This window comes from Myotis brandtii, unplaced genomic scaffold (assembly GCF_000412655.1).
Source record: "Myotis brandtii unplaced genomic scaffold, ASM41265v1 scaffold456, whole genome shotgun sequence".
Lineage (NCBI taxonomy): Eukaryota > Metazoa > Chordata > Mammalia > Chiroptera > Vespertilionidae > Myotis > Myotis brandtii.
This window is the reverse complement of record NW_005367431.1, coordinates 2,003,348-2,024,197: the sequence shown is the minus strand read 5'-3', so window position 1 is coordinate 2,024,197 and position 20,850 is coordinate 2,003,348. Positions and strand designations below refer to the sequence as shown.

The window sequence follows — 20,850 nt, the reverse complement described above, 5'->3', positions numbered from 1 at the left end:
TGAAGTGCTGAAGTTAAATAAACAAAAAACCTCAACTCCCAACTTGAAATGAAAATACCATACCCAGTACAAATATCCTTCAAGAATGATTAACTGAAATTATCCTAGTTGGAAACATAGAATTGCAGAAAGAAATGAAGAGTATCTAAAAAAGCAAATATGTAGGAAATATAAAATAATATTGTTTGTTAAAACAACAATAATTTCTGTTTTATTGTTATGTATATTTAGTAAAACATGAGTATTTACACAAAGAGCAAGTAGAGTTGAAATCTTGTAAAATTCTTGCAATAAGTAGTAAACATACTAACTTAATGTAGATGATAACCAGTTAAGAATGAACAGTCCCTGGCCGAGTAAATCAGTTTATTAGAGCATCATCCCATATGCTCAGTGTCCAATATGCCAAAGAAGCAACCAATAAATGCATAAATAAATGGAACAACAAATTAATGTTCTCTCTCTCTTCACTCCTTTCCTTCCCCCTTCCTCTCTCTAAAATCAATTTTAAAACAATGAATGCACAGAGCAAGACAAATAGAAAATAGAGCAAAATGGTAGACTTAAGCCCAATTGTGTCAGTAAATACATTAACTATAAATGGATTAAACTCTAAAAGACAACAATTGTCAAACTAAATAGAAAAACAAAATCAAGGCAAAAGTGTTATTAGAGTGATATGGGGCATTTCATGATAAATGGATCTATTCAACAGGAAGATATAACTCTAAATTTGTATATACCTAATAACATAGCTTTAAAGTATATCAAGCAAAAATTAATAGAACTAAAAAGAAGAGACAAATCCACTTTCATTGGTAGAGATGTTAACATACTTCTCTCAATAACTGATAGAGTAAGCTGACAACAAATCAGAAGGATATTATTTATGCACGATGATTACCCAACTTGACCTAATTGGCATGTATAGAACACTCACTCAGTAATTGCACAGTACACTTTCTTTCCAAGTGCACATGGGACATACTATGTTAAAATAACTGCAAACTTTTATATTGATTTTTTAAATGTGTTTATTGATTTTTAGAGAGAAAGGAAGGGAGAGAGAGAGAGAAGAGAAAGAGACATTGATGTGAGAGTGAAACCTGCTTGTCTTGTTCCTGGGATCAAGCCGGAAATCTGGGCATGTGCCCTAACCGGGAATCCAATCAGCAACCTTTTGGTGCAAGGGACAACACCCAACCAACTGAGCCACACCAGTCAGGACTATATTGTTTATTTTTAATTTAAACTATATCTGAAACTAAGAAACTCAGGGAGCCCCTCACAATCCTGTAGGAATATTGTATATGAGTAAGAAACACTGGAACGATGCCATGGTTTTCTAGTTCATTTTTCATCAACAATGTATTAGGTTACAGGCATGCAGAGAACGTTTGTCTCTGTCTCTTTTAACATGTATCAGGTTTCTAGATAACAATCTGGGATTGGGTTTAACAAACCTGTGTGATCATAAGAATCACTTATGAAGATATTTTTAAAAAATATGTTTTATTGATTTTAGCAAGAGACGGGGGGAGAGAGAGAGAGAAACATCAACGTGAGAGAGAAACATCAATCAGATGCCTCCTGCATCCCCTCCCCTATTGGGGATCAGGCCCTCGACCCGGACTCAAACAGGTTACCTTTTGGTGCACAGGATGATGCTCAATCCACTGAGCCACACCCATGGAGCACCTGTGAAGACTTTTAAAAACAGATGTCTAGCCCTGGCCGGTTTGGCTCAGTGGATAGATAATCAACCTGCAGACTGAAGGGTCTCGGGTTCAATTCTAGTCAAGGATACATGCCCAGGTTGTGGGCTAGATCCCCAGTAGGGGGCATGCAGGAGGCAGCCGATCAATGATTCTCTCTCATCATTGATATTTCTATCTCTCCCTCTCCCTTCCTCTCTGAAAGCAATAGAAATATATTTAAAAGAAAGAGGCAGCCGGTCAGTGATGTTTCTCTCCCATCGCTGATGTTTCTATCTCTCCCACTCTGAAATCAATAAATATATATATTTTTTTAAAAAAACAGATTTCTAGGTCCCACCTTCCAGAGATTCTGTATTTTGAAATGGTAACTGGGCTGATTCCAAAGTATTTGAACAGATTTGGGAGTCACTGAAATAATGTTCTGCTTGTCATAGGGAGAAGAGGGAGGTGGAGTGAAAAGAATATGAGAATATAAGAATATGAATGAATACATTTGGACTAATAACTAGTTCAGGGTTGGGTATGGCTGAATCCCACTGCATGAGGCAAGAGGCATATCCACTTGTAAAAGTTATATAAACATTAAAATTAAGTACATTTGCATAAAGCATCAAAGGAAAAAATATTCTTTTTACTGACTATATTCAGTGACTTTTTAAAAAATATTTTTTTTATTGACTTCAGAGAGGAAGGGAGGAGAGAGAGAGAGAGAGAGAGAGAGAGAAACATCAACGATGAGAGAGAATCATTGATTGGCTGCCACCTACATGCCACCTACTGAGGATTGAGCCTGCAACCCGGGCATGTGCCCTTGACCGGAATTGAACCCGGGACTCTTCAGTCCACAGGTCAACACTCTAACCACTGAGCCAAACCAGCTAGGGCTCAATGACTTTCTTTACATAAAGAAAGAGGAGGGCTCTTCTTAGCAATAGATGTAATAGTGGACACATTCATTTTTTTAATCATAAACTGTTGGTATTTTCCACACACGCTGTACTTTTTTATATAAACAGCGCTTGTTTTTAGTTCATATGCTAGCAGGCATAAATATATTTAAAAGGATATCATGGTTTTATTGTTTTAATATCTAAGAGAAAAGGGAGACATAAATATATTGTTCAATATAATGAAGAATTAAATTGGATTGAACTAAGTTCTACTTTAGAAATGATTAGATATTTGAGAAGACAGTGGGAGCAGGCTAGATTGGCTATATTTCAGTTAAGGACTTTACAGACAGGGACTTTTTTTGTGAAGATATTAGCATCTAACATTTCTAAAGCTTTCGTGGTTTTTTTCTTTTGTAAAAGCATCAAATACTACTAATAACCTTTTTTTTAAGTATTATTAGTCTGGGTGTTTTTTTTGTGTGTGTGTTTTTGTGGTTGGGTTGTCTTTTTTTAAATCTACCCCATTACTCTTAAGTAAACAAGCATTTTCCTATGTGTCTTTTAGAAGTTTATTCAGTTGGGATATTTAAAATTTTAGTCCCTCCTTCCCTCTGCAAGTAAGGTTACAATTTGAGAATGATAAGTTTATGTTACTTAGCTCTATTCTGAAAGGGTTACATTAACATATGTTAAATACTATGCTATGTTGAGGTCTGATTGACATTCCATAATTGGGAGAATATTGTCTTAGTTAAAGCACTAACTTTTGAAAGCAATACCATGTGTTCACTCTTGGGGGTTCATCTCAGGGTACCATTGAGGGGGAATTGTTATGACAGGAGTTCTAATGTCTCTGGCAACGACACTTTTTAAAATATGGTCCACTTTTACAATCAGATTCCACTGCATTTCATATGGGAGTTAAAGTAGTTGAGACCCAGGATGCCCATAACTAAATCATGCAGCTGGGAAGAAAAGAGTCCCTGTCCTCCGTCCTCTTGATCTGCTGTACTTCAGTAACCAGGACCCTATTTGGCCCTGTCATCTGGATACATCAAAATAATGCATCAGCAGCCATTGCTATAGTCACTCTGGTAATTATGGTTATGGAAATCTGACCTTCATCAGTGGACTTTCCTAGACTCACATCTATCGATACTGATTTTGATACTGTTTTTAAAAAAATTAATGCATGTTGATTGTATATTTTCTCTTATGAAAATATATCTACAGTATTAAAAATGAGTTTTAGTGAAGTTATGTCCTTTTATATCCCCCCAAAAAATGTTATTTACTCCAGATGGAAACTTTTTTTACAATAAACATATTTACTTATTACATGTGATAATACAGTATGTGGTCCTTGATATATTTCTATGAAGTAAAGGTTCCACTTTAATTTCAGGACTGTTATTCCACATGACTCTCTTTTTTTCTTCTCCTCTAGACTTCTCCAGAGAACCCTGGGACAGTAGGTGGAGTGCAAAACTATATTGTGTTGCCTTCCTGCTTTTTTTTGTTGCCTTCCTGCTTTTTAAAAGTATTATTCTTGGCCCAGTCTTGGCTGCTCCTTTCTCTGCCACTAAAGCTACCTAACTAAACCCTGCATGTATAGTCAGTATGAGGGACTTATTTATGGTCTTTCATTTCAGTCCTGTACATTTATCATGTCAGTTATGTTTCTCGTGAAATCCTTAAAATCAGAGTTGTCCCTAAAACAATATTGTGATAAGCAAACTGGAATTTCACCTCACCTCTACTCCCCGCCCCCCCAACAAAAATAAAAATCCTTCCATTTTAAACCACTATCCTTCTATGCCCCTGCCCCCCCCCCCCCCCCCCCCCCCCTCCCCTCTCTCCTAGGCCTGAAAGTGAAACCGGTGACACCAAAGTGAAACTGAAGCTACTGCCTGGCAGCCAAGCCCGCCTGCAGAGGGGGAAAGAGAAGGAGAGAGGGTGACTCCTCCAGCCAGCCCACGTGGCAGGCAGCCGGATGGAGGGAGGGAAGGAGGAATTCCTCAGTCCCCTTACAGTGCTCCAGAACTCCCTAGGGTCTTGTGAAGGCAGAATACAATCTGAAAAACAGATGTAAGAAAGGTGTTAACACTTAATGTGTCACCCCCTCTCTGAACTATTTATGTCCTGAAAGAGGAGGATAGGGAGAGGGTAGTGTTTAACAAAGAATAATGACTCACTCACAAATGGTGAAATTCCCTGCTTCAGTGACAGGGGAGATAGTATGTTAGCTGGGGAAGACCTTCCCCATGCCAAAAGAATGAGAAGACCAACAACAGTAGGCTTCATGGGGCAAGATCTCATGCCTATTGGGAAGACATCCACATTTGTGTGTGTGCCTTTAAGAGCTTTTGAGCTGGTTATAATCATCTCATTGAATTTTTGTCCTAAAATGATGTCAACTTGGTTTGGTTCGCGTTTTCCTCCTCAGTAGTTTATCTATCATGGATTTTGATGTTTGGTGTCTATGTGATGTCAAGGAGTCTGTCTCTGCATGATTGTTTATCATTGCTGTGATCCTTTCCAACTGCAACAGGAAGAAAGGGGCAGGGACAATTTCAAGATTATGCCGAAATAACGAATTGGCTATTCTCTTCCCTCTCACCATGCGACAGAAGCAGGCCAGCCCACTGCCGACCCAGGCATGATCATGGACAGTGTGGAAGCAGGAGGAGACGTGACGCCTCCCACCAAGAGGAAGAGCAAGTTCTCAGGCTTTGGCAAGATCTTCAAGCCCTGGAAATGGCGGAAAAAAAAAAGTAGTGATAAATTCAAAGAGACATCAGAAGGTGAGATATTAAAATTTACCTACTTATATGCATAGCCCATGGACATGGGCAATAGGGTGGTGATGACGTGGGGGGAGACGGGGAGGGACTGGGAGAAGGGGGATAAAGGGGGGAGGGAAATGGGAGACATCTGTAATACTACCAACAGTAAAAATATATATGTGAAAAAATAAAGATTTAGATATATGTTCTGAGTTAAAGAGGTCCTTATTTTGGAAGTTACCTAACTTTTTCATTCCTTTCTCAGGCTTTGATAACCCCCTATTTGAAGAGGGAATTGAATCGTTTAGAATTAAAAACCAAATGGTTACTCACTAAACCTTATATATTATAGCCTCACTCCCAAGTTGAAATATTGATGGGACTAAAGTTTATCAAGTGGTAAATGGAGTTTCTAAACTATAGCAAATCTTAGATGCTTCTTTTTTTCTACTCTGGCCACTTCCTCCCAGAGAAAGTATATTCATAAATACCTTATCATTGAAATTTTAATTAAAAAAGATAAAATTATATAAGGATAGTTCCTTTTTGGAAATACTATTTTCTTAATAACACAGCATATGAAAAAATTAAGTTTTTTATTATAAAGGTAGTTTTCCTGTTCTTTTCTTTCCAGAGACTAGAAAATTGAACCACTTTATACCTTTACCTGTGGAGTTAGAATGCTTAAAGTTAACCTTTAACTGCCACATTTCTGAGTGCTATTTTCCAATTTAATGTTAGTTTTAGAGCGAAAAATATCTATGCGAAAACCGAGAGAAGAGCTGGTTAAAAGAGGGGTTCTGTTGGAAGACTCTGAACAGGGTGAGTTTGCACACAAATGGTATATGCCTGTCTGTATACTTGGTCTTTGGTTCTGGCTAGGTATTTGAATTTTCTTTCATTCTTTTGCCATTGATGGGGGTGGGGGATCAACTTTAAAAACAAAACAAAAACTATTCATACATCTAGAATATGTTTTTTTAAATGTCCATTAAAAAAGAAAGAAAAACTCAATAGGAAAGTCTGCAAACGCATTGAATTCACTAAAGAATCTGTGAAAGCTGGATATATATAAACCTATGTGCAGGTATGTCCAGAACTTTGCATATATCCAACAAAAATGTGTATGCATGTATATCAAGATACGTACAAATATACTTGTAGCAGCAGTATTTACTAACAATAGAGCAAAATTGGAAACAACCCAAATGCCTATAATAGTAAAATATAACGTGATACATTTATAAAATAAAATACTTACACAGCAATGAAAATAAACTACACCTACCCTAACCGGTTTGGCTCAGTGGATAGAGCGTCGGCCTGTGGACTGAAGGGTCCCAGGTTCGATTCCGGTCAAGGGCATGTACCTTGGTTGCGGGCACATCCCCAGGAGGGGGTGTGCAGGAGGTAGCTGATCGATGTTTCTCTCTATCCCTCTCCCTCTCTATAAAAATTCAATAAAATATATTTTTAAAAATAAAAATAAACTGCACCTACACGCTATAATATCAATCTCATAAGTAATATTGAGCAATTAAGTCAGTTATGAAAAAATATGTTGTATTATTTCTGTAAATGTAAAGGAAAAATAGGCAATATTAAACTAGAGAGTTTGGAGATGTGCGTTTAACTGGTTAAACTATAATTAGAAAAACAAAGGATTGTCACAGAGTTAGGAGAGTGATTGCTTTGTGGGAAAAGGAAAGGAATGTTACTAGGCAGAAAAGGAGGTTTCTGGGGTCTGGAAACATTTCTTAATGTCCATGATGATCATACAAGTGTTCTCCTCGTAGTATTTCATTGAAATTTACACTTATGTTCTATGCATTTTTCTCTACTGATATTATACATAATGATGAAAAAATTAAGTATTTATAAGATATTTTTATAGAATTAATGCCATTTCACCTATTTTTGATTTATTTAAGGAAGGCATATATTTTTGTGGGAATGAAAATATCTAATAAATGAAAGATTAAAACATACTAGTAAGTGAGAATAACGGAGTGTTTGGGTTTTGTGGGGGTTTTTTGGACAAAATGTCAAATTAGGGGTATAAGTATAAAATTATTTTATTCTAACAATTACCTCCTAATTTCTTTCATTAAAGTCCATTTTCTGGCAGGGGTAGAGGGCAACTATTCACCTTTCAGTCCATGTCTAAATTATTTGGCTGTGATCTTTACCTCTGAAATTGAGTGAAGGATCGTTGGAGCACACATTCTCTGTGCCAGCTGCAGTACTTGGTCGTTGGTTTCTCCAGCTCTTCCTTTCTTCCTCCCTCCCTCCCTCCATCCCTTCCTTCCTCCCTCCCTTCCTTCCTTCCTTTCTCTCTCTTTCTTTCTTTTTCTTTCTCTTTCTTTTCCTTTTCTCCCTTTCTTCCTCTCTTTTTTTCTTTCCTCTCTTTATCTATCTATCTATCTATCTATCTATCTATCTATCTATCTATCTCTCTATCTCTCTTTCTTCTACTTTTTTTTGACCAAATTTGTCTCAAGCCCATATTGCTGCTCTAATCTTAGTCTGTCGTAAAGATCATGTTTTGGTATTTCAACACTCATTGCTGGTTTAATAATGTCAAGACTTTCTCCAATGTCTGACTTCTACAAAGCAACTTAAGAGTTAAGACTATATAGTACAGTGGTTGCATTTTATTTCTCTTGATTAGAGTTACTTTTTATGAGACAAAAATCTGAAAACCAAGTTTTTAAAATATACCATATCCTTTGGATAATAGGAGAAAGGAGCCAAACTGATGGCATATTATACTTTTTAGGTTTTGAACTGTGTGAATGTATTGCTTATTCACACAATTTAATTAAATTGTGTATATTGAAGATTTATTATTTCAACCTTATAAAAAGTAAGCAGAGGTCCAGTTGGTATGGCTCAGTGATTGAGCGTCAACCTATAAACCAGGAGGTCATGGTTCGAATCCCAGTCGGGGTACGTGCCTGGGTTGTGGGCTCAATCCTCAGTGTGGGGCATGTGGAAGGCAGCCAATCAATGATTCTCTCTTATCATTGATGTTTCTGTCTCTCTCTCTCCACCTCTCCCTTCCTCTCTAAAATCAATAAAAATATATTTTTTTAAAAAGTAAGCAGAGGAAAGAAGCTTGAAGGAAAAATACTATTAGCATTGGTTACCTCTGGGTGATGAGATGGGAATAATTTTTTTTCTTTCTATTTTTATGAATTTTCTACATGGTTAGTTATGAGCAAATGTAGTTTTTGTTTTATCATGCATCTGCTTGTTTTTACAGTAGGACACAAAATCTTCCAGGTCTGTAGGTGTTTAACTAAAATTCTAACCCCTCAGTTGCAGCACCTTTGGCCCTTGTTTTTTTATAATAGCCATTCCTCACTCCATGCCTCTCACCTTTCTTGCTCACTCACCACAAAACCCTGTACATTACTTCTTTCTTATTTTTATTGTTTGTTTTTTGTTAATCCTCACCCAAGGATACTTTTCCCATTGAGTTTTATTTTTTTTTAAATATATTTTTATTCATTTCAGAGAGGAAGGGAGAGGAGGAGAGACAGAAACATCAATGATGAAAGAGAATCATTGATCAGCTGCCTCCTGCACGCCCCCTACTGGGGATCAAGCCTGCAACCCAGTCATGTGCCCTTGACCGGAACTGAACCCAAGAACCCTCAGTCCGCAGGCCGACGCTCTATCCACTGAGCCAAACCAGCTAGGGCCCCATTGAGTTTTAGAGAGTGGAAGGGGCAAAGGGAGAAGGAGAGGGAGAGGAAAGAGAGAGAGAGAGAGAGAGAGAGAGAGAGAGAGAGAAATCGAAACATTGATATAAGAGAGACACATTGATTGGTTGCCTCCCTTGGAACTGGGAATCAAACCCAAGACCCTTCAGTGTGAGGGGGCGACACTCTAACCACTGATCTACACCAGCCAGGTTTTCACCTTCATTCAGTCTCTTTTTCCCTCTGCTTCCTATTGGCTCTGGTTCAAAGTTGTTTTTGCCTAGGAGCTCAAAGGCCCAATTGATGAATGAATTGCAGCCATTGGACAAGATGCCATTATGCCAATCACAAAACTGACCTAAGCTTTATTCTATAAGAAGAAACTCAGAGATGGACCTCAGGGCCTGACATATAGCCAGTTTAGCCCCAAAGCAGTGTTTGAACCTTAAAGCTCTTTTCATACTTGAATATGGCATTTGGCTTGATTATAGTTTTGACTTGACTATATTTTAAAATACTTAATAGATTTTCTGAGAGGGAGGCCATTTAGAGGCATTAAAGCCAAATACTACTTCTGCTTCATTCTGCTAGCATTGCAGAAACCCTAAATATAAGAAATTTTACTTAAAAGTAGGCAATCCTGATTAACTCGGGAGAGAACTGATTGCTTTTACATATATTTTACTAATATGTGCTGAGTAGAAACCAATTAATAATGTGTCTTAACCTGTCACTATATTGCTTTGAAAAGTAGCAGTCTATGTTGGCACTGAAATGATTCATTGCTCTATATTCCAGAAAGACCTGTTTTTGTTAACGCTGGTCTGAATTAACATAAGTAGTAACTTACTACATTTGCATAATTGTTGTGCTCTTGCCACTCCCCATTTTTAAAAAAATAAAGTAGTTGTCAGAATCTCAGCTTTAGAAGTACATTTTTTTTTAGAAGTACATTTTTATTTGGGACTCATTTGCCTTAGTCTCTTCACTACTTTTAGCCCGAACTCCACCTCTTATTTAGCCTGCATGAAGAATAACACTGTCTAATAAAGGGCACCATTTAGAAAGCATCTAGTTCCAGTCAGCACACTAGCAGCTGAGACAGAGTTTTTAGTCTCCAACCTCAGGTGTGGTGTGTTGTTTTTTGTTGTTGTTTTTTAGTTTTCTCCTCCAAAGGAGTATAGAAAAACCTTAGCAGTAGCTGGGAATGTTTGTCTAATTGCTCCGTGAAGGAATCTTACCTACAATTTTTATAGTGATGAGTGGTCATCCCAAAGCCTTCAGCCTAGTGATGATTCCTGCAGTTTAGTTTGTATTTCATATTTACCTCTGATGCATCTGTCAGTTCTACCCCTTGCTCTTGACCCATAATACACACAGGCACCCTCTGCTACTTCTCACCTATATATTCTAACAGTAGCTCATTAATTGTTTTCCTGTTCAATCACTGTGCAATCCATCCTCCTCACAGCTCTGAGTTAACCTTCTAAAAGGTAGGTCAGATCAGATCTCTCTCCTACTTTAATTCATTAGCTTCCTGTTACCTACAGGATTCAGTCCGGGCTCTTTTACATGATGTTTGGTATCTTTCATAGCCTGGCTCTTGCTTGCCTCCCCAGTCCTATACATAACTTTCCCTTATATGCATCTATTCTACTGCCAGACTTTAGTTGCCAGTTCCCAAAAATGTCAAATAATTTCACATCTTTCTACATGCTGTTCCTTCTTCCTAGATACATTAAAGAATCTGTCTCATTATCAGTCTAGTACAGGGGTGGGCACACTTTTTGACTCGAGGGCCACAATGGGTTCTTAAACTGGACCGGAGGGCCGGAACAAAAGCATGGATGGAGTGTTTGTGTGAACTAATATAAATCCAAAGTAAACATCATTACATAAAAGGGTACGGTCTTTTTTTTTTTTTAGTTTTATTCATTTCAAACGGGCCGGATCCGGCCCGCTTGCCGTAGTTTGCCCACGGCTGGTCTAGTAGGTTCCTATCCTTCCTTTAAGACCAAGTTTAGCTATCACTTTCTGTGAAGCTTTCCTAACCCCACTCCCACCACAGGATCATTATTTCTTCTTTATTCCTACCACTTCATCCATTATAGCTCTTAATGTTTAATACTGTAATTACATGTATAATATGTCTGTCTTATTCATATAGCAATGCAGCTGGCACATAATAGGCAATCAAATGTCTATTTTAAAAAGGAATTACTTAATTTCCACTACTATAAGGATCCAAATAATAATAAAAATCTATACTAATAAAAGGGTAATATGCTAATTAGACCAGATTGACCAGACGTCTTCCAGATGTCCTTCTGGACAAAGCCATGGTGGCGGGGGCCGAGGCAGAGGCAGTTAGGGGCTATCAGGCCTGCAGGGGAGACCAGTTAGGGGGGATCAGGGCCGGCAGGGGAGCAGTTATGGGTGATCAGGCAGGCAGGCAGAGGTAGTTAGGGGCAATCAGGCAGGCAGGCAGAGGGTCCCGGATTGGAGACGGTGCAGGTCAGGCTGACGGACACCCGCCCCCGTGCACGAATTTCATGCACCGGGCCTTTAGTAATAATAATAACAACCTAGATCTAAATGATAAGCTAAAAGGAAGAGGAAATGGGATAAGATGACCATGCCAGTTTCATCAGTTTGCCCTTTCCGTTTGGACCTTGCAGATGGTGAGGACCCAGGGAAGTTGAACCATGCCATGTTAAAGAATGGCCACACCACCCCCATTGGGGATGCCAGATCTTCTAGTCCAGTCCCAGTAGAGGAAGAGCCAGAAAGAATAGCAAGTCTTGGAAAACCTGTTCCAGAAGAGGACCCAAAGAAGCAACTAGGTAAGAAACTGGATTTTTTAGTTTTAAGAGCCATGGATTTTAAAAGAGAGAGAGACAGAGAGAGACAGAGAGAGAGAGACTGGCCAGTATGTCAGTGGTTGAGTGTCGACCCATGAACCAAAAGGTCACTCACTGGTTCAATTCCTGGTCAGGGCACATGCCCAGGTAGTGGGCTCAATCCCCAGTAGAGGCAGTACATCGATGTTTCTCTTTATCTCTCCTTCTCCCTTCCTCTCTCTGTAAAAATCAATTTAAAAAAATTTAAAAAAGAGCCATGGGTCATTCTCATTTATCTCAAGGGTTTGCAAGAGCAAGGGGAGAAATAAAACCCAGAGGGAATTCTCTCTAGCAATTCTCCAACTAGTTGTAACTTTAAGTAGAATTTCCCCCTTCTCATTCTTTTATTCACAAAGTATCTATATTTGTGATTCTCAATGATGGAGGATGTTAAATATCAGATAACTGTAGGACATTTTTAAGGTACACATTTTTCTTCCTCCACCCAAGGTATTCTATCGAATGTGCCTCCTCCTGGCTCTTGTATGACAAATCACTACAATAATAAGTCTCACTTACTGATTTAAAAAGTGTCATCTACCTTAAGTATTTTGAGGTTGGGAAACTTGCCTGTCAATTCATCTATAAATTAAATAATGGGTGAAGTTGATTATAAATTGTTAGCTTTTTGAGTCTGTCTTGTTACGCTCTCCTTTTAAATCATATCTGTTATTTCACAGGCTCAACTGGAAGCCGGCCTAATTCTGAAGCAGAGTTCGTTCCTGAGAATGCACCCAAACAGCCTTTACTTCCCCCTAAAAGACCATTGTCCTCTTCTCATGAAGCAAATGAAGGGCAAGCAAAGGATGCCACTTGCTCTGGCAGCACAGCAAGGTCCATCTCCTCCACTTCTACCGCCGCCCCCACCACAGCACCTGCTGCCACTGCTGCCGCCACAAACCTACCAAAAACTGTTATTAATGCCTCTGTGCCCCCTACCCCAGCACCCAGGACTTTTCCTGCTGCTCCTGTCAGCACTAACACTACTGCTACCCCCAGCCTCCCTGCCAAGCAGCCCCCTGTTCCTCCCCCTAAACCAACTCACAGAAATAGCAACCCTGTCATTGGTAAGTAAGTCTTTAGGTTGCCATTTTGGGTTGGGTTGGGTTTTAGATGGTTATTTTCTAGGATAGCTGATCCCATATTGATTTGGTCTGTGAGGGAGTTTCCATATCTTGTCCCTTTGAATGCACTCTATAGAAAAGTCTTGAAAATGAGGCAGGTGACTATGAGTGGCAACAGGCTTCTGAAGTCAGAAACCACTCAAATGAGGTTCAGGTGTGGGGGATTCATATCTATTTTCCTAAAACTGTTTCTGGAATACTATCTATAGTTGGGGGACTGGGCATGTGAAGATCACAACAGGTTTGACCAGCACGAAGAAAAGATTTATTTTAACCTACTTTAAACTGCCAGTGCATTCCTCCAGCATTAGCCCAGTAGATGAGAAGATGATTGTATAGATGCCAGTGTAACTTGTGGTTCAGAATCTGGCATAATGTCTTCAAGGGGAACTGCAAAAGATACTATTTAAATTGTTCTGATAAAATCATGTTTTATCTTGAGAGTTAAAAATGCTACTCTTAGTAAAATCAGTGGTGGAAGAGAGAAAGGGAGGATAATTGGTTTTAGTAAATTTTTTATATTTACCTGAAATCCTTTTTAGGTCTATTTTCTTTATATAAATGCATACCTTCTTAGAGGAATTTTCCAGAAAGGGAGGAGAGAAAGGAAGATAGTTTTTCAGGAAAAATGATACTAGGCTTAGTACTGCTTAAAGTTTTTGTTAATGATTGGAGGAGTAAAAAGTATGCCCGCTGGAGTGTCTCGTCGTCCTGTGCACAGAAAGATTGCAGGTTCGATTCCCGGTCAGGGCACGTACCTGGGATGTAGGTTCGATCCCTGGTTGGGGCACATGCAGAAGGTAGCCAATCAGTGTTTCTTGTCCCTCCCTCCCTCCTTCCCTCACTTCCTCCCTCCTTCCCTTTCTTCCTTCCTCCTTCCCTCCCTTCCTCCGTCCTTCCCTCCCTTCCTCTCTTCAATCATGTCCTCAGGTGAGGATTTAAAAAAATATATATGCTTGTTAAATGGCTAATAAGCATCAAGTTGTGTGGGGTGACTAGAACCTTGAAAAACAGGCTTAGAATTTATTGTAGGACAAGCTGGAGTAGCTTGATAAAAACAGGATGAAGGTTATTATTATTATCATGTTATCACCACCTTAGATTGACTTATCTCTGAGGAATTTGAGAAGCTTTCATATACTTATTTTCAAAATCTCCTTGTGAAGTAGGAAATTGATTTTATCTATTATATAATTAGGGCAAGCAGAACAAGAAGAAATTGTGACTCATTCAAGGTTGCAGTTAGTGAAAGATAGAAATCAAACATAGGTTTTTCAACTCTTGAGTACAGACCTGTTCTATACACCTATGTTCGCAAATGGTTGTCTAGACAGGTGTTCTCATCACAGTCGCCTGGAGAGGTTGTTAAAATACAGATTGCTGGGCCCTGCACTTAAAGTTTCTGGTTCAGTAAGTCTGGAATAGGGCCTGAGAATTTGCATTTCTATGAAGTTCCCAGGTGATGCTGATGCTGCATATACAGGGACCAGAACCACTGCTCTAAACCAGTAGTATACTCTTCAGGGTAAGCAACTGCTGTTTTTTAGAGAGGCAGCAATAGCCCAGTCTACCCAAAAGTATCTCTTTCATTGATCTTAAGATTTATATTTTTTTAATCCTTTTTTTTTTAAAAAAAATTCATTTTTATTGATTTCAGAGAGGAAGGAGAGGGAGAGATAGAAACATCAAAGAGAGAGATAATACAAGCTGGAGTAGCTTGATAAAAACAGGATGAAGGTTATTATTATTATCATGTTATCACCACCTTAGATTGACTTATCTCTGAGGAATTTGAGAAGCTTTCATATACTTATTTTCAAAATCTCCTTGTGAAGTAGGAAATTGATTTTATCTATTATATAATTAGGGCAAGCAGAACAAGAAGAAATTGTGACTCATTCAAGGTTGCAGTTAGTGAAAGATAGAAATCAAACATAGGTTTTTCAACTCTTGAGTACAGACCTGTTCTATACACCTATGTTCGCAAATGGTTGTCTAGACAGGTGTTCTCATCACAGTCGCCTGGAGAGGTTGTTAAAATACAGATTGCTGGGCCCTGCACTTAAAGTTTCTGGTTCAGTAAGTCTGGAATAGGGCCTGAGAATTTGCATTTCTATGAAGTTCCCAGGTGATGCTGATGCTGCATATACAGGGACCAGAACCACTGCTCTAAACCAGTAGTATACTCTTCAGGGTAAGCAACTGCTGTTTTTTAGAGAGGCAGCAATAGCCCAGTCTACCCAAAAGTATCTCTTTCATTGATCTTAAGATTTATATTTTTTTAATCCTTTTTTTTTTAAAAAAAATTCATTTTTATTGATTTCAGAGAGGAAGGAGAGGGAGAGATAGAAACATCAAAGATGAGAGAGAATCATTGACAGACTGCCTCCTGCATGCCACCTACCGGGGATGGAGCCCACAACCCAGGCATATGCCCTTGACTGGTATCAAACCCGGGACCCTTCAGTCCACAGGCTGATGCTCTATCCACTGAGCCAAACCGGCCAGGGCTTAATCCTTTTTGTTGTTGTTAATCCTCACCTGAGGATACTTTTTTTTTAATTTTTTTTTTATTGATTTCAGAGAGGAAGGGAAAGGGAGAGAGAGATACCAGTAGAAACATCAATGATGAGAGAGAATCATTGATCGGCTGCCCCCCGCACACCCCACACTGGGGATCGAGCCCGCAACCCAGGCACATGCCCTTGACTGGAATCAAGCCCAGGACCCTTCAGTCCGCAGGCCGACGCTCTGTCCACTGAACCAAACCAGCCAGGGCCGAGGATACTTTTCCCATTGATTTATTTTTTTTTAGAGGGAATGGAAGGGAGGGGGAGAGAGAAAGAAACATCAATGTGAGAGAGACACATCAATTGGTTGCCTCTTGCACCTTAACCAGGGCCCAGAATGGAGCCTACAACCAAGGTACGTCCCCTTGACTAGAATCAAACCCATGACCCTTCAGTCTGAGGGCTGACTCTCTGACCACTGAGCCAAACTGGCTAGGGCTGAATCCTTTTTTTAATGTGTATGCGCTATTTTTCTGAAAGTCCTTTTAAAAATATACTTACGATGAGCCCGGCCGAGGTACCTCAGTAGTTGAGTATTGATTCAATCATGGTTTGATTCCTGATCTGGCACGTGCCCAGGTTCTAGGCTCGATCCCTGGTGGGGGCTGTGCGGGAGGCAGCCGATCAGTGATTCTCTCTCATCGTTGATGTTTCTATCTCTCCCTCTCCCTTTTTTTCTGAAATCAATAAAAATACACACACACACACACATATATATATATGTGTGTGTGTGTGTGTGTGTGTGTGTGTGTGTGTATATGTATGTATATGTATGTATGTATATATACACACACACACACTTATGATAAATTACATTAAAACATCAGATTACCACCCTGGCCTGTGTGGCTCGGTTGGAGCATCATTTCATACACCAAGTTGTGGGTTCAATTTCCAGTTACGTCACATACCCAGGTTGTGGGTTTGATCATAAGTTGATATCTCCCTTTCTCTCTCTCTCTCTCTCTCTCTCTCTCTCTCTCTCTCTCTCATCAATTTCTTTTTAAAAAAACTAAAAAATTTCTTTGTTTTTGTTTCTTTTTGGTAAAACTTTCTTCTCAGAGTATTAGGATAGTGGTCTTCCTATACCTCTATACATTTATAAGGTCTCATAGATATTGAAGGGTAATTTTGTTTTAGAATGAGGTATCTAGGGAATGGCAAAGGCATGACATGTAATTTTTTGCCTGAAAGGTGAAGACAGCTCAGCTCTAATTCTATGTCCTGGGCTGGCCCTTCAAAGCATTGTAAAGCCATCTTATAGTGAGATGTTGCTCTCTCTTTTTCCGGCAGTAAACAGTGGAACATTATCTAAACCATCCCCACCCTTACCACCGAAGAGGGGCATTCCATCAACCTTGGTACCCACCTCGGAGTCTGCCGCCGCCGCCACCACCACAAAAGCACCAAGTGATCAAAGAGAGAAGAGCACATGCTCTGTGGGCTCCGAACAGCTGCTGCTTATCCCACCTCCCTCTCCATCCCCCCCACTGCCCACTCATATACCGCCAGAGCCCCCACGGTCCCCTCCACTCCCTGCTAAGACTTTTCAAGTTGTGCCAGAAACTGAGTTTGCACCTTCTTTAGATCTACCCCAGGAGGTTTCCCAGCAGGAAGACCAGAAGAAGGAAGTACCCAAGAGGATGTTGGACCACAGCTTTGGGGAGCCCCATGTACCCTCTAGGCTGCCCCCACTCCCACTGCATATCCGAATCCAACAGGCCCTGACCAGCCCACTTCCCATCTCTTCCTCCTTGGAGGGCTCTCACAGAGCTCATTCGTTGCTCTTCGAGAACAGTGACAACTTCTCCGAGGACAGCAATACGCTGGGTCGTACCAGGTCACTTCCCATCACTATCGAAATGCTGAAAGTGTGAGTGCCTTAAAAGCTTGCCTCTTGTTTCCTCTCCTTTACTTTCCTTTTTTAGTTAGCCCTTCTTGGAAAAAAATTACCTATAAAAAGAAAATATGAATAAATTTAAAGTAAAAAGAATACTCAACAAATAAGACATGTTCTAGAATTTGAACTTTGTTTACCCTGCTGATTTCTATAACATGGTTTCCATAGCAGACAATTTCATGATGATATAAAAATTATAAACTGTTATACTTGAAACCCCTGTATTTTTTGATACATGGTGCTTAAGAGCATGGATTTTGGTGTAAGCTAGCTCTGGGTTCGAATCCCAGCTCTACCTCTTACTTACTAGCTTGTATTGTACGTTCCTTAACCTCTCTGAAAGGTTATGTAATTATGTTAATTTTTTAGTCCAGATGATGAAGAAGAGGAGCAAACCCACCCATCTGCATTCAGTGAAGATATGCCTCCTACCTCAGTCCCTCCTAAACTCCCGCAGTGTCTGCAGGAGGAAGAGGAAGAGAAGGAGAGCGACTCAGACTCAGAAGGTCCCATTCAGTACCGAGACGAAGAGGATGAAGATGAAAGCCAGAACAGTAAGAAAAGGAGGGAAAGCAAAAGAGAAAATTCTTTTATAGTTAAAGCTACTGGCTGGTCTTAGCAAGTGAAAAATTAATGGGAACAGGCACCTTCTCCCATGAGTCATCTGACTACCTGATGTTGGCTTATGAGGAACTCTTGTCTCTGATACTGCCATTGTTACAACAAGCCGGTGAGCGGGAGCCCAGTAGATTGCATCCTACAGTTTTTCATCTGTTTTTAATAATGGAATCCTGAAAGTGAGAGAACAGCCTTAAGATAGGCATTTTATGAGGTGTGTAGTGTGAATACTTTCTGTTATAATTCAGAGGGCTGTCCCATGCTTAGATTATCTCCTATAGCAATTCTTATTAGGGATGAAAGTATAGAGGACTGGAAGGGAGAAGATATCTTTAGCCCATCTGAGGCCATCTGGCTGAGATTTTTAGATGTCTTCTTAGCTTTACCCCCACCTCTTCGTTAGCTGGACGATTGGAGGCCACATAGGAAGCTGGGAGATAGGATATTATTTGTTCAGACTCTTGCCTGAAGCTCAAGCAGGTGAGGTTGAGCCTTAAGCTTCAACATTTTCTTTTCTTGTGCAAAGGTGCTCTGGCCAACAAAGTGAAGAGGAAAGACACACTGGCAATGAAGTTGAATCACAGACCCAGTGAACCAGAGTTGAACTTGAATTCTTGGCCTCGCAAAAGCAAAGAGGAGTGGAATGAAATACGGCACCAGATTGGGAACACACTGATCCGGTAGGCCCACTGGTTAGAATACATTGATTTGATTTGATTTGATTTGATTTGATTTGATTTGATTAGGACAGTATGTATGTTGGAGACTTATTTTGTGGTGAAGCTTCATTTATCTTTTTGTTACTGTTTTGTTTTGTTTTTTTAATTTTAGAAATAGTATAATATTTTTAAAATACCTATTGTGGCCTGGCTGGCATGGCTCAGTGGTTGAGCTTCGACCTATGAACCAGGAGGTCACGGTTAGATTCCTGGTCAGAGCACATGCCTGGATTCGGGCTCAGTCCCCAGTGTGGGGTGTGCGGGAGGCAGCTGATTGATGATTCTCTCTCATCATTGGTGTTCTTATCTCTCTCTCTCCTCCTTTCCTCTCTCTGAAATCAATAAAAATATATTCTAAAAACAAACAAACAAACAAAAAAACCCTATTGTGCCCAGTTGAGTATTCTCTAAGAACTTGGCAATTAAACCATAAGATACGTTTTGTTGTTGTTTTAAGTTTTAGAGAATTCAGGTGGTTCCCAGAATAGCGAGACTCCTCTGTCATTTATCCAGTTGCTCAAGCATGAGATGCCAGCCCAATTAAAGAGCACACCCACATTTTTTATTATATCTATTACACATGTTCCATGTAACTGCCTCCTTTCAAAGTGTTCGTATACATATTTTTTCATTATGTTACTATATTTTTCAAGTCAGCTGGAACCCAAAGCATAGAGAAACTGAATGCAGGCCAATTACCTGCACATATAATACACATTAGAGTCCCGGTATATAGACAGGTATTTTCCCAACTAATATGTATCTCTTGATAGAATGAGGAAAAGGAGATGGAACTGGTGACACATTGCTTACAAAGTAATTAAGGATGTTCATTAACTAAAATATATTCTCCTCTCCTATCTTACACACCTGTTGTGCTGTTGGCCAGGATGGCACTCTTAATGCAAAACTGTGGCCCTCTGATTGTCACCAAGAGACCATCAAAATTAGGAATTAGTTTAAAATGGGGATCTTTGCCCAGCTTCATGGCTTAGTGGTTGAGTGTTGACCTAGGAACCAGGAGGTCATGGTTCAGTTCCCAGTCAGGGTATATGCCTGGTTGCAGGCTTGATCCCCAATGTGCAGGAGGCAGCCGATCAATGATTCTCTCTCATCATTGATGTTTCTATCTCTCTCTTCCTCTCCCTTCCTCTCTGAAATTAATAAAAATACTTAAAAAAAAATAGTTATTAGCATGTAGTTCAAAGACTGTCTGAGAATTATAAATTGACTAGGGGCCCAGTGCATAAATTTGTGCACCTTGAAAGGAACTGTGGGCCGAGAGGCTGTGGTGGGCACAGGGGCAGGTCTTGGCCCATCCTCCGCACCCCCGCCCGGCCCCTCCCACTGCGGCCCCTGGTCTCCTGTCTGTTGGCAGCCCTGCTTCTGCCGCCGTCGCCACTCCCATGCACTGACAGAGCAGAGAGATTGGGGCCAGCCCAGCAGCAGGGGCAGGGGGAGGTGGAGAAGCCCTCAGGGACGATCGGGGCTGGCAGCTGCCGCTCGCACCTGCTGATGGCACCAAGCAATTGAGACCGGCGCCGAGCACTGGCAGCAAGTGTGAGTGGCGGCTCCAGCACTGGCTGCGGGTGCGAGTGCCTGGCAGGACCACGGCATGTGGGAGCAAAGAATTTTCAGTGACCACCACAGGCTCGCCCCCATGACAGCAACGGGCACCCCGCCTTGGTCTGGCTCCCCTGCTCACCTGTTCCACCATCCCACTGCGGCCAACGCCCACCATATTCCACGCGCGCCCCCTGGTGGTCAGCACACATCATAGCAACCGGCTGTTCGGTTGTTTGCCGTTTGGTCTATTCGCATATTAGGGTTTTATATATAGACTAGAGGCCCGGTGCACAAAAATTTGTGCACTCAGGGGGCGGGGGGAGGGGGGTTCCCCCAGCCCAGCCTGTGC

General features: G+C 40.4%; 1 protein-coding gene across 16 annotated transcripts in view; it reads left to right on the top strand.

Moving 5' to 3' along the window:
- Positions 1-20,850, top strand: part of PHACTR4 (phosphatase and actin regulator 4) — a 76,638-nt gene that overhangs the window by 45,804 nt on the left and 9,984 nt on the right. For 6 of the 16 annotated variants that reach the window (XM_005875101.2, XM_014546821.1, XM_005875112.2 and 3 more), the window contains 7 exons: positions 5,242-5,415; positions 6,139-6,219; positions 11,783-11,947; positions 12,685-13,071; positions 16,992-17,571; positions 17,968-18,152; positions 18,743-18,896. In XM_005875101.2, coding sequence (XP_005875163.1) covers positions 5,242-5,415; positions 6,139-6,219; positions 11,783-11,947; positions 12,685-13,071; positions 16,992-17,571; positions 17,968-18,152; positions 18,743-18,896 — 1,726 coding nt within the window. Of the gene's footprint in view, positions 1-4,058; positions 4,087-5,241; positions 5,416-6,138; positions 6,220-11,782; positions 11,948-12,684; positions 13,072-16,991; positions 17,572-17,967; positions 18,153-18,742; positions 18,897-20,850 lie in introns of all 16 variants that reach the window. The other 10 variants (XM_005875108.2, XM_005875110.2, XM_005875111.2 and 7 more) reach the window with 3 other exon arrangements.